Source organism: Crassostrea angulata, chromosome 5, assembly GCF_025612915.1.
Source record: "Crassostrea angulata isolate pt1a10 chromosome 5, ASM2561291v2, whole genome shotgun sequence".
In the NCBI taxonomy this organism is placed as follows: Eukaryota; Metazoa; Mollusca; class Bivalvia; order Ostreida; family Ostreidae; genus Magallana; species Magallana angulata.
This window is the reverse complement of record NC_069115.1, coordinates 39519399-39533196: the sequence shown is the minus strand read 5'-3', so window position 1 is coordinate 39533196 and position 13798 is coordinate 39519399. Positions and strand designations below refer to the sequence as shown.

The window sequence follows — 13798 nt, the reverse complement described above, 5'->3', positions numbered from 1 at the left end:
ATACCTGCTAAAAACTAGATTTAAAATAGTTAAACCAGGTACGAGTTATCTAAACAAGCGTACCAAAAAATCTTAATCACTTTTGCGATTCAAAAAATGGAAAGAAGAGATGTCAACTCTTCATCTGTAAGTTTGAAACCCACAGCGCATTCAATAAGCAAAATTGAGACTATTTATTTAAAGATAATATTAATCGGTTATTTTTGCTTATGTCACTTTAGGTCAAAGTTATATGTTTAGTTATTTTAAACACATACATCACCAAAGTGTCAAATGCCAAAGAGTTTCAATCCACACTTGTGCCAGTTTTCGATCATGGTTCTTTAATCTTTGGTGGCATTGGGACAGTTTTTTTTATACAATTCATTGTAGCCAAGGGATGCAGGTCTTTGGAACTCTGTAACTAGAATTTCCTCAGTTCCCATCCAGCACAAATACCTTTAATTCACTCTTTATAAGGCCAATCACCAATTTCTGAAGAAAATTACTAATCAAAACCTGTAAAATTCTCTACATACTGGTTTTTATGAGATTTTGACCCATTCATATTTTGTTAATTTTTCATGATTTTTCAGCTTTTTAGACCTCCCCAAGCTGCAGAGGGTTGACCTTCCGTACCGCGTGCATGTTGCACTATCACATGTCAGAAACTTACCGGTGTATAGTTTACAATGTTCATGGTGTAAAGTCAACACAACAGTCATAGCCGCAAATTTCGCATTTTACTTCTGATTCTCATGTACCTAACATATGGGGCCTACATATTGCATATCAATTTCAACAAGAGACACCCCTCTAACTAATGATAATCATTGAAATTCATTTCATGAATTTTAGCAACACTCATAAGCCTTTAAGTACAGCAACTCTCAATTTTACAAAAATATTGACGGGTACTTTATCCAAAACTGTCCCTTGCTACCTTTATTGTGTCAGATGTGAAAATATACTTTTGACATTTTTTTCCTTTTCAGATTATTGATCTCAAGGCAGAACTGTTCAGGAAGCAAGAAGAATTTAAGAAACAGAAACTACAAAATCAGAGTGTAAATGTTATCAGAGGAAAGGCTGTGGAAAAGGTGATGAGTGCAATTTGAGAGAAGCTGTACTCTACAGAATATCATTTATAAGCAATATAAATTTATATATAAAATCCAAATTATGTATTTTTACTTTGTATGTTTAAGGTTGTATTTTTAAATACCATTTTTATTTTATTTTTTGCATAGAAATCAACAATATGGACCAAGAAAAACAAGGGTGTATTGGAGAGAAGTAGTAAGGACTTGGAAGAGAAGATCGAAGAGGCCAATCAGTTTGAAAAATCCAGGTGAGGTTATTTGATGTAATTGATGGTGATACTAAGGTAATAACATGTAAAATTGTTAGATTACATTGAACTTATTTATTCTTCGTGGAACAATTAAGGGGGGTTTTTTTCAATCTATTTTTCATGTGTGAACTTGAATGTCTTACTAAATTAGCATTGTTTTATCATTTCTAGGAAATGTTTAGAAGCAAAGGCCAAATTGTATGAGAAAATAACCAAAGGAAGTAATATTCCAGGTATATTTGTACCAATGAATTTATTTTACTTTTCAAACTTAATTAAGGCAGTGCAAGTAAGTCAATATAAGTTATATGATAGATAGATGATTAATTTATGGTTCATGAATACAATAGGTTCTTGCTAGAGTTATCCTCTAGAAGTATTAAACCTTTCTTAATTTTGAGTAAATTTATTAAATTGGTGAATCTACAGAGGAAGATGGAAGTCAGGTCTACTTGGTGGACTTTCAGAAAAAAGCCATTGACAAGATTGTGGATGACAGGGACCGAAGGAGGAAGGAAGAGGAAGAAGAAAGGGAGCAACAAGAGGAGGAACTTTTGAGGCGCGCTGTAGTTCCTCCTCCAGCCAATGAAGAAGAGGAATGGTAATTAACTAATTTACAATGATTTAAAGATTTGGTGTCGCAGTAGCTTTCCATAATGTGTTTGCCACGGTCACTCAAAGAAAAAAATACCAGTGTAGCTAACTGGTAGCTATATGTCTATAATCTTTGTGATTTTCTTGTATTATGATCAACCTATTTATTTATGTTTAGGGTGGACTATGTGGATGGGTTTGGGAGATCCAGGAGGTGTATGAAGAAGGACCTACCACAGCTGATGAAACAAGACAAGAAACTTCATCAAACCAATAGGTACATGTACATGTAGCATTTTGTTTTTGTCAGTAGATTATATTTCTGAAGAGAAAAAAATCTTACCAGTGATTCTTTGGAGGTTTAATGATTTGAATTTTTGTAGTTAAGTAATGATTTGGATGTTGATAATGATGAAATGATTTAGTTTATATGACTTGGATACTTTAAGATATATATTTGGTTTGAGATGTAATACATTGGGATATCTTAAAGGAAATATTTTGCATAGCTGTATATGTAACAGTTTGATGCCATGAGATTTCATATCATAATTCAAATGCTATGATTTGAGATAATGTGAGTTGTAATTATGTAAATGTAATTTTAGATATTATGAAATGTAAATTTGTTATTCATGTAATTCTGAATGTTTTGAGATGTAATAATTTGTAACAATTATTATTTTGTAGTGATTTGAAGGTGGATAACAGGTCTGCTGAGCTCATGTCCAATGACATGCACAAAGAGATGCTGCGACAGAAATGGGAGGAGGAGGAATTGGCGGCCATGAACCAGCCCATCCATTATGCGAATGTCCAGTACGACGGTAAGATGGAAGTCGATAGTGCTTTTATCTTTTCAGTAAACATTTTCTGTTTTGTACATCTATGTCCTGAATTTCATATTGTAATTCATAGAACTGAAGTACATTTTATTTCTACAGATATGTTTTCAATAGCTTTACACAGCAATCAAACATTTCATTCATTCAAGTGTTAACTTCATCTTTGCTAGAATTGCATCAGAGGAAACAGATATGTGTTCATGCATTTCATTTACACAGAACTGAAAGAAATAATGGAGCTTTAGTTGACCCAATACATATAGATTTTTTTTAATGATACAGAAATAAGGACCCATGGTGTAGGATTTTATCAGTTTGCCAAAGATGAAGAGTCAAGGAAAGAACAACTGGATACTTTGAACGATATCAGAGATAAGGTGAAGTTTGTTAGAAAATCAACAGTTATTCTTCTATAGCTGTAATTCATCTCATTCTCTTGTTAAAACAAGTGTACCCGACATTCTTGATAATTATTAATGAAATGTGTATTGAGAGGAAAAGAATTATTTATATCTGAGGATGAGTTATATCTTTATTATTTTTTATTTTAAGAAAAAATGCAAAAATGATTTTTGAATGACTAATTTTTTTCTTAACCTAGACTAAAGATGAAAGAAATCGTAGAGAGAAAATAAAGGAGAAAAGAAAAGCCATCTTAGAGGCTAGGCTGGCCAAAGTAAAGAAAAGGAAGATGCAAAGAGAGGGAATTACTGAACTACCTGAAGGTATCCAGTCAGCCCTTTCTTTCTTATTCCTGTCGAGCAAGAAAATTTACATTACCATAGATTCCTTATTTTACCCGAGTACTTAATTCTGCTATTTGAATGTTTTGCATTAAATTGCAAGAATATAAAATCGCGAAGACCGAATTTGTAATCACAGTTTCTTATAGTTAATATCTGTCTGAAAAATAAAAGTGAGATTTTAGAATTTGCGAGATGTGCTACTTGCGATTTTTACCGGGCTATTAATTCTTTGCCTTTAATTAGGAATCTATACTATTGTAACCCACATTATTTCTTGCTGATGCACTGCTTTAGAGCTTGCAAGCAATATAACAGAGAGTAAACTTCTGATGATCGAAAATTTTCAACTTGATTTGATTTCGCAGGAGACAACAGCTACCTTGGCAGTGTGTTAAGTTCCTTACTGTATACCCTTTGTCAATTTTTATGTGTATTTGTACAGTGCACATATTAAGATATAATTTTCTCGGAGTTTTAAATGTTCAATTACAAACAGATAAAGGGAGATCTGGTATTACAGTCCATTGTAACAGTTATAGTTATCATGCGTCATATCTTATCATAATCATTTCTAAATATCTTTTTCCATAAAAATTTTGTACCAAATTCTATCAGAAAGTATTCTAGATCAGAATCCATATGCTAACATCTTTGATCATATTTCATCAGTGAATTTGATCTTACTTCATCAGTAGTGTAGTATTTTATCAATTAATATTTTAGATCCAGAAGGAGATGGTGATGATGAAATAGGACCTAAGCTGGATGAAGCTATACAGGGAGATAACTCAGAGGGAAGGGAACCAGTCAAACAGGAAGCACCAGTCAAAAAGGAACCAGTACTTCTGACCCGGGATGAAAACCTTCGGAGTCACAGTACACAGAGAGAATGGGATAAAGGGAAAGAAAGTAAGAGAAAAAAGATCTTTGAATACACTGAGGTATAATGTAGTTTAGAATAAGAAATAATACAAATTAAGCCAAATGGAAACTATTTCAATCAAAGTACTGAAAGTACTGAAAAGCGCTAACCTAGCTTGGTTCTAAGAAAATTTACTGTGTGCAAGCGTAGGCGGAAATGACCCTTATTGAAATTTTGGTTTATGTTTAATGAATATCAGTTTAAAGTATCGAAGGCCAGATTTCTTTGAATATATGTTACTTTCTTAAGATGATGTGAATTATAGCTGAACACGACTTGTATATGGATACTTGCCTGAAAAAAAGATATGTTAAAATCACAAACTATACCTTTTGGACAGTAATTTATCACAGTTTTTGACATTTTCTTGCAAAGAATCGATTTTATTTTTCTATATTTTAGCTTCTGAATACACACTATATTTTTTCATCACTGCGTAGCATCCCGTGCTGATGTACGTAAGCCCCGCAAACCAATCGTATCTACTTGGCCATTTCCGTCACCCAGATAACTGGTTCCCTATACCTCTTACCAGTTTAAATGATGTATAATTCTGCTCATAGAGGGCAGTTATTCCTTGCACCGGAAATAGAAGTCTAACGACAATAAAGCGCTGAGCTATGCTTAGCGCTTTAAAAATTAAACAATTTTTATTAATTTTATTTTCATTTAAGAAAGGGTAATATTTAAACCTCTTAACTTTTGGAATCACATTTGCATAAGTTATGTATATATGTACATGTCCTCTACATATACAAAAGAAAAGCTTGGGTCCACAAAATAAATATTAATCATGATTTTTGTTTGATTCACAGAACTATTTCCTGTATCCAATGGGCAGAGGTACTTTGAGAGTAAGAGAGAGGAAAGGATTTCTGAGTTTGCGCCCCCGTCAATGTATTATGATAATGACAATGTACAGATAGAACTCAAAGGAAGAGCTTATTCCACAAAACCTACCAAAATGTCAGAAAAACAAATAGGGGACTTTCTGTCTCAGGAAAGACTGAATATTCAGAATAATTCAGATGTGAAATCTGAAATAACCTCCCCTGTTAATTCATCATTGGAAGCACCAAAAGGAACAGCCAATGCTAAATCTGAATTTCCCACTCAAGAGATTAAGTCTGAACAGATTCAGGACATTCCTCTCCCTGACAGTGGGAATAACTCCTACCCATCAAATGAAAACGTGAACAGCTGGGGACAGAATGAATATCACAATGTTCCCTACTACCCCCCAGCAAATTTACCACCACACCCAGGGAATTTTTATGTACCTACTCATCTCCCACCCCCTGGGTATTCTGGGTTTACCTCTGTTCAACAGTGGTCACAGCAACCTCACCCTATGGGGCAGTATCCACCAGTAAACACTTATTATCCCACAACTTCAACCATAGGTTATTCTGTTACACCTGAAAATTTCAATAGTCAAAGTACTGAAAGTATTGGAAGTCAACAAACAACAGTGGCAACAGACAGTGGTGTGACAGGAGGTCCTACTGCGGCTGTTAGTGCACAGCCTAGTGTTAAACCCACAAGATTTAACATTGTTGATCCTCGTCTGATCCAAAATGAGGAAGTGCTGGAGTCCACCCCTCAAAACTTTACACCCTTGCTAGAGAATAATACAGAGCAGGCCCAATGAAGTGTTGTTTTTTTTATATCTTTTATATCATTATCTCGATAAATAAGATAAACTTGAGAATGATTTCATATTGATTTGCTAATAAATCTGTTGTTAAATCATTAGCTTTTGTTTTTCTTTATTTTTTGAAGAGATTGATAGGTGTAACATTTAATCCATTATTTACACTTTTGACTTCATATTCCTTAAATTTATTCCGTATAAAAAAGACATTCTCATGACATATAAGCTACCATTTCTAATTCAAGTCTTCCTTAAGAAACTATGGCTAAAAAAGACAAAATCGGTGGGTTTTTTAAACCAATTTTTAATTTGGGTTCTATATGTGAGAAACATGCTAATGAATCTGCAGGTCTACTCCCAAATAAATCTCCCAAACTTGTATACCTGCTAACTGAGGCATCTAGATATTAAAAAGACCAATCATTTCTCAAAATTGCAAGGAATTTATACTTGATAAATTTAGTTTGAGCTGATTCAAGTTCTAGTGAGTATAGGCAAGAAACAGTCAAAGTAAAAAAAGTACTTAATATTCAATTAAAGACTTGGTCAATCTTTGGAATCTGAAATAAATTATAGCTGTTGAATTCTTTTATCTGTGGCATAAACAGAAATTCATCTATCTTTAAAAAACTTTTTTTCAGATTATAATTGATCCATGGTTATACATGTATTGTATGTTTATTGAGAATACCCGTGGATATCTTTCTTGAATACACACTGATCATTAACAGGGGATATTGAGCTCAAACTCTATACATGTAGGTTAAAAATAATGCTATGTTATAAGCCCTTGTGCAATTTGAACCATATAGTTGTCCAAGATTTCATCCCTTCAGACATATGATAAATTATGCCAACAGAACAAGCTGTGCTCCCTATATTTCAGAAGTCACATTAATAGGATATAACCTAGTATTCAAATTTTTAACAGAAAATTTACCAGACATAAGGTATATTTAAAACATAGCAACACAGCAAATCTCTTAAGTGCTTTTTGATGGTCATGTAATTGACAAAGGATATTTTAATATCACGCAGCATAAAGAGTACCTTTCCACCTTTTATCATTTCATCCATTGATAAGAAAATTGTTATCCCTCACTGAAATGTTTAAAGGGTGATATAAAATTGTGTCATTTTTACATAGTAGGCACGAGCACATTTTAATATTAATGTTTAAATATAGCTATCTTGTGTGACCTTTCATCAACAAATTAAAATTTTATCTCAACATTTATCAGCCTGAGGATATTTAACACATCTGTCAAATTGCATGAATAGCCTACCTATAAAACTGTAAGGTGGTATGGGATCCTTTGAGATATCAGTGTAGACAAATTAAAGTACATTAAAAAATAGGTTGGGTTTTTTTCTTAATAAATTTTAGAATTAATCATGTTAATGTTGTACATTAATTGACTAAAATATTTAGTTTTTGAAATTCTAGAAGTAAAGAAGATGGGGGAATAAGATGGCGCAAATGCCCATTCGGTTTAGTAGTGAAATACAATTTTAAATTTATTTTTCCCCAATTAAATCTATTCTAATATTTTATAATACAACTTTGCAAAAGCAAAATTTCTAACTATAGTCAGTTTTTGATATATTTAACAAAAAATAAAAAAAAATATATTGTTTAAAATTTTGGTGGTATCGAACCCGTAACATAAAAACCCTAGATATATAAGGTTGGCTCATGCCAGGTACTCTAACCACTGAGCCATTTCAGACACAACAAAGCGGGCTTTTTAAATATTATGTGTGACTAAGGTCACAAACTACCGGACTTGTATTATTTTTTCAAAACGTTCAGTTGTTGGGATACAAAATGATATTTTTAATGTCTAGTGGGTCATCTCTCCACGTTTTTGTTGATTGAAATCGTTTTGTTTTTCAATAGACCTTAATTAGACTATGAGAAAAATATGGAGCACAGACCCACTCTATAAAAGAAAATGCCTTGAAGTTCTAAAAAATGACAGTATTTGCAGGTTTTGATACGTATACGCCTGTTTGAGTCAACATATTCCAAGTATTGAACATACCTATAGGTTAAAAATCAATGATTCGTTAAATATATATTGTTTTAAATGATTTAAAAAAAAAACCATCAGATTTATTGATACTTTAATTTTTCAGTAGCCTGTCCGATCGCGTATGGGCATTTTACACGCCTTGGCAAAGTAAATATTAGAAAACCCATCTGAACACAAAATTTTATTTTGTTCTATTATATGTCATTATGTACAATACAGTCTGTACAAATGATGTAATAAATATATTACCTTAATTACAATTAAAAACTTTTTTTAAGAACAAAAAACAGAAAAGCATGACGTTGAGAATTTCTGAAAGTTGTATGTATATTGTGATTAGCTAGCTCTACACATGACACAAATATACATATTCTTCATTGATATTTCATAACCTAATTAAAATTTAGACTCTTGATTCTAATCCTCTTGCAGGCTTTTGACACTTATCACAGAAATGTTGAATGGATGAACTGTCACATGTAATCTGACAATACTAGAATTGCCACATGCAAAACTTAAAATTTTTTTTTTACAACAAATCATTTTCACCACATATTTTTAACCATAAGGCGATTCATTTCGACCCAAAACAGAAATAGAATATTTTACATCTGACATTTGATTTTGAATTGACTGTTACATGAAGAAAACTGCTACATACACATCATAAATAGCTTTCAATATTAAAGCATACCTATACCCTTAAATTATTTATAAAGGAATGAAAAATGGAAGTTTGTCACAGTTTTTGTTGTTCAATAGTCCTTGAACAGTCACAAGGTAGTGTAACAGTTGTTTCCCTTAGTAGTTGTTATCTCCCTTTCTTTCAGTTTTTTCTTAGATTGCCAAGCCAAACACACTAACAATACAATACATTGTTTTGTTTTCCCATCTCACTGTGCAACTGCCTATAAAATAACAAATGTAATCTGAGTTAGATTATTTAAAGTAAATAAATACATACTTTTCACAAAGAACTAAAAAAAAAAATGAGCAAATTTTATCTACATAGAAAAAATTCAAATATCAATGACAAATATACATATATTAAATGCATGTGGCTTTTATTCCCAAAAATGAATTTAATGAAGATGGTTTATTATTAGACAGTTTTGTATTTGGAGAGAGAGAAAGAGAGAGAGTGAGTGATCACTCAGAGAGAGAGAGGGGAAATACCCACCATCTGTGCCATTGTCCCAGAAACAGGAACTAGCCGTGTGAAGTCCAGCGCCATTTTTCTGCATAATTACACAGGTAACTGAAAACCAAAACATAGGCATTTTGATAAGTAATACATGTATTACTAAAAAAAATTAACAGGATCAAGTTCAGTTTTTTCACAATAAATTTTTACTAGAATTATGTTCTGTCAATAGATCATAAGACATGTTACATGATTGCTGTCCATATTTCTCTAGACAGTGGATAGTAGATTATTGATGGCATTACAATGGACATAACTTCTCTTAGTGTATATTTTTCTTCAGTCTATTTATTTAAGAAATAAACAGCAATTTGAAAAGTTCACAGGGATATGACGTTAGTTGGTCACGTGATCAAATCCTGTGAAGCCCAAAGGGCTTCTCAGTAGATTTGATCACGTACCAACCAACTTCATATCCTGGTGAACTTTTTAACATTGCTGTTTATTACTTATATTTTATTTATGTTTTAAAAAAGACAAATCATTCAGGACTGTTAAAATTACCGAGATTTTAAGTTTACAATAATCTAGGCGACAAGCGATAAGCGCGTGCTTTGATCATTGTGACGTCATGAAAGAGTTTATACAGAATTGAACGTTTTCGCTATTCTATAGGTTCATATAAGGAAACATATTTGCATATGTAAATATATTAAAACATGCTCCTTAACAAAGCAAAATGATAAGCTTGGTTTCTAGAGACTTTAAGGAACATCACACATTGGTATAGATATATATCACACAGTACAGATAGTCAGTACCAAACCAAGTAAGTACTGCTACCAAGGTTATAATCCTTTTATTGATTCTCATGTCTCTTAAAAGACCTTAATTAAATAATTGGCATATCATAATATTTAAGCTTCCACTTTTTTAGGAACTTACCAATATATTTGAATGGTTTTCCTAGTTTTGTTAGCTGATTTAAACACTGCTCCACTACATTTGATGTCCACTGGTTAACTTTGTTGTGTTGGTAAGCATTAGGACCAATGGTACTTTCAATGGCCTGAACAGATAAAAGATATACAAAATGATATTATTAGAATCAGTTGACCCATAGGTTAAGCACAAAACAGTTCCATCTTTAGAAACACTGTTAATATGATATAGTCAACCATTGTAGACATGCTCCTTTTGATATATATGTAGTATGCTTAGGCCTAACAAAAAAAAAGGTTTGTTTCCCCTTTCCCGACCCACCCTAACTTAAACTCGCCAACCCAAAAAAAAATTCCGAATTTTTTCATAAATTTTTGTTAGGCCTTATAAAAACCAAAGACCAACATAACTATAAAAAGATAGACACTATTAGACATGTTAGATTTGTGTGATCGTTGTTAAACATGAATTACATCACAAATGTACAAAGATAGTCTTAGGGAATGCACGGAGTTTCACAGAGTTAAGATAATTTAAAACAGTCAATTGTCCTTCAGCAAACATAAACTACTAAATTCAGTAATTCTGTTTCTATAGTCTGTCCCAAGATATTTATGCAGCACATTTGGACGATTTTTAATAAAAATACACATACCTGTGAAAGAAGTGCAACTGACATAGTTGAAAGGGATAATTTCCAAGATAATTTCATTGACAAATTATCATCTTTCACTCGGAAAAATTCACAGGAATGAAAAAGATTCCTTACAGAGATTTTTAATTTGGAATGTTTACATCTTTTCTCCATTCGGAATACACTCGGAATACATCAAGCAATTTTACAAAGTTATCATACAGGCTTGCTGCAATCCCCTTAGACACAACATTTTTAGCATTGTATTGAAACCTGATAAACTGGGGCGTTTCGACTGAGAAATCTTGGAAATTTTTCATACTTTTGAATGAACGTTGTTTGAACCCTGAGGTATTTATAAACATCATGCAATTAAGCCAATTAAGCAAAATGTGAATCCAGGATATCTTGGGACAGAGTATAACAGTTAAACTTAAACTTTATAATGATCATATTGCAAATTTTGGGTTGAAATTAACATCAAAACAAGACAAATAAAAGGTAGCAGATTTACATTTTGGACAAAATTATTCACCAGTTATTGTATTACAAGAGAAACGTTACAAACAAACCCTCACCTCTTTCACGATGTTGGTAACTTCGTCTGTGACAAATGCTGTCTGAAAAACAAATATGGGGGAGAATAGTGATAAATCATACGTTATTGAGAAAAATTCTTCATTAAATATTTACGCTTCTTCGTCTAAAGTCGTCTTACCTCTTCTCCGGTCTGAAATTCATCCATGTTTAGCGTTCAAAGACCTAAAGAATCTCTGTTTTCTATACAAGAACTGTCTTGCTGTCCTGTTTCTGTTGACAACAATGTCACGCAATGTCTCGTAGTGCGCGAGACTTTACAAAGTTAAAGGGGGACAACTCTTCCGGATTGCACTTACAGTGTGTCCCAAAATTTCTCCCAACAAGATACAGCTGCATAATTCTTAATAAACGGTAATTTTCAAAGAAGATGGGTGGATAAGGCGTGTAAAATGCCCATACGCGGTCGGACAGGCTACTGAAAAATTAAAGTATCAATAAATCTGATGGGTTTTTTTTTAAATCATTTAAAACAATATATATTTAATGAATCATTGATTTTTAACCTATAGCTAGGTATGTTCAATACTTGGAATATGTTGACTCAAACAGGCGTATACGTATCAAAACCTGCAAATACTGTCATTTTTCAGAACTTCAAGGCATTTTCTTTTATTGAGTGGGTCTGTGCTCCGTATTTTTCTCATAGTCTAATTAAGGTCTATTGGAAAACAAATCGATTTCAATCAACAAAAACGGGGAGAGATGACCCAATATACATTAAAAATATCATTTTGTATCCCAATAACTGAACGTTTTGAAAAAATAATACAAGTCCGGTAGTTCGTAACCTTAGTCACACATTATATTAAAAAAGCCCACTTTCTTGTGTCTGAAATGGCTCAATGGTTCGAGTACCTGGCATAAGCTAACCTTATATATCTAGGGTTTTTATGTTACGGGTTCGATACCACCAAAATTTTCGACAATATTTTTTTTCTTCTTTATAATTAGATATATCAAAAACTGACTATAGTTAGAAATTTTGCTTTTGCAAAGTTGTATTATAATATATTTGAATATATTTAATTGGTGGAAAATAAATTCAGTTAAAATTGTATTTCACTACTAAACCGAATGGGCATTTGCACCATCTTATTCCCCCATTCTCTTTAGAAAATAAGTGTCTAAAGGTAACCATTATTGAATTTATAGATACATTCAGGCCCATAGTTATCAGTAATTCAATTGAACAACAAATTTTATCGAATAATAATGGGTTTGAAAATGTCAATAATTATGAATATTTTGGTGTATATCTTAGCACACTATAATGGAGATGCATTGCGGAAACGGTTATATATTTTTTAAGTTTTTGAATTATAATTTAATCAACACTTGTGCGTGCACACACACACACGTGCGCGCGCGCGTCTGTAAGCATCCACGCAGAGAGGTACACTGTATATATTGAGCTAAAATTTTAATGTATTTTATCTAGAATTAACATTAAAGTAAAAAGGCAGTAATGCTCATGTGTGCAACTAATCTCCGAATCGTGGGATATATGATTTCAACTAATTATGTAATTTGAAATTCAGGATCTAGAAGCAATTGCATATGAAATAGAACCTAAATTTATACATCATGAAATCATGACTTTTCCATATTTTTACCTCAGATATTTTTATGATAAAGATGTTACCCCTCAAATTGTCCTACATAATTAGGACAGCTAACAGGTGGAACAAATTTGATAAAGCCTGTATTGGGATCCATGCTATATGATTTGTAGTATTGTATTGTACCCCATTATTGGACGAGGAGGGTGTTACTTTTTGAACAAACTTAAAAAATTATGAAACATAGAGACTTGAGCAAGCCTAGGCCAAGACTAACTGATAAATCAAAATATCTCCATATAATTTTAAACTGAACTAAATATAATTCAAGGGAAGCAATACATTCATTCATATCGTTTACAAAAAACATCAATCATTTTTTTTTCTTTCTTTTTTTATGGACGCCATGTGGGTCTCTTGAATCGGTTATCTATAAGAAAGAAACGTTCCTTACGTTATGTACACATTATAGATGAACATTTACTGTTAGGAGGGATGATTCTTTGACAAATACACAAAAGACTGAAATTTTAATTCAAAACGCGGTACAAATTTTTTTGAGTGAATGTGGTCGTTTTTCAAAAAATGTCTGAATTTATAAGGTGATATTATATATGTATTAGATTGTTTATTCATGTATATTTATGTGTATTCATATCTAACGTTATCACTGGCAATATCTATAAAATCCCCCCCCCCCCCCCACCCCCCATTAAGGTAAAGTGTTTGTTTTATATGCGGGGACCACTTTTATTTTAGTCACAGTTTAAAACACAATTTTTCAAACTT

General features: G+C 32.3%; 2 protein-coding genes across 3 annotated transcripts; one reads left to right on the top strand and one right to left on the bottom strand.

The window, feature by feature from the left end:
* The first annotated feature begins 47 nt into the window (after positions 1-47).
* Positions 48-6195, top strand: LOC128185078 (coiled-coil domain-containing protein 174-like). 2 transcript variants are annotated; one of them, XM_052854754.1, is made up of 11 exons: positions 48-126; positions 975-1079; positions 1230-1330; positions 1505-1566; positions 1763-1934; positions 2106-2204; positions 2618-2754; positions 3055-3149; positions 3374-3497; positions 4248-4427; positions 5256-6195. In XM_052854754.1, the coding sequence occupies exons 1-11, from the start codon at positions 97-99 to the stop codon at positions 6089-6091; spliced, it is 1941 nt and encodes a 646-aa protein (XP_052710714.1). In that variant the 5' UTR covers positions 48-96; the 3' UTR covers positions 6092-6195. The 2 variants fall into 2 exon arrangements, with proteins under 2 accessions (XP_052710714.1, XP_052710713.1); XM_052854753.1 differs by having other exon boundaries at positions 4242-4427.
* Positions 6196-8298: 2103 nt separating this feature from the next.
* LOC128186163 (dynein light chain Tctex-type 1) lies at positions 8299-11711 on the bottom strand. Its single transcript, XM_052855911.1, has 5 exons — positions 11569-11711; positions 11429-11470; positions 10220-10343; positions 9311-9388; positions 8299-9038 (listed from the first exon to the last, which is right to left on the bottom strand). The coding sequence occupies exons 1-5, from the start codon at positions 11593-11595 to the stop codon at positions 8968-8970; spliced, it is 342 nt and encodes a 113-aa protein (XP_052711871.1). The 5' UTR covers positions 11596-11711; the 3' UTR covers positions 8299-8967.
* Between the last annotated feature and the right edge of the window lie 2087 nt (positions 11712-13798).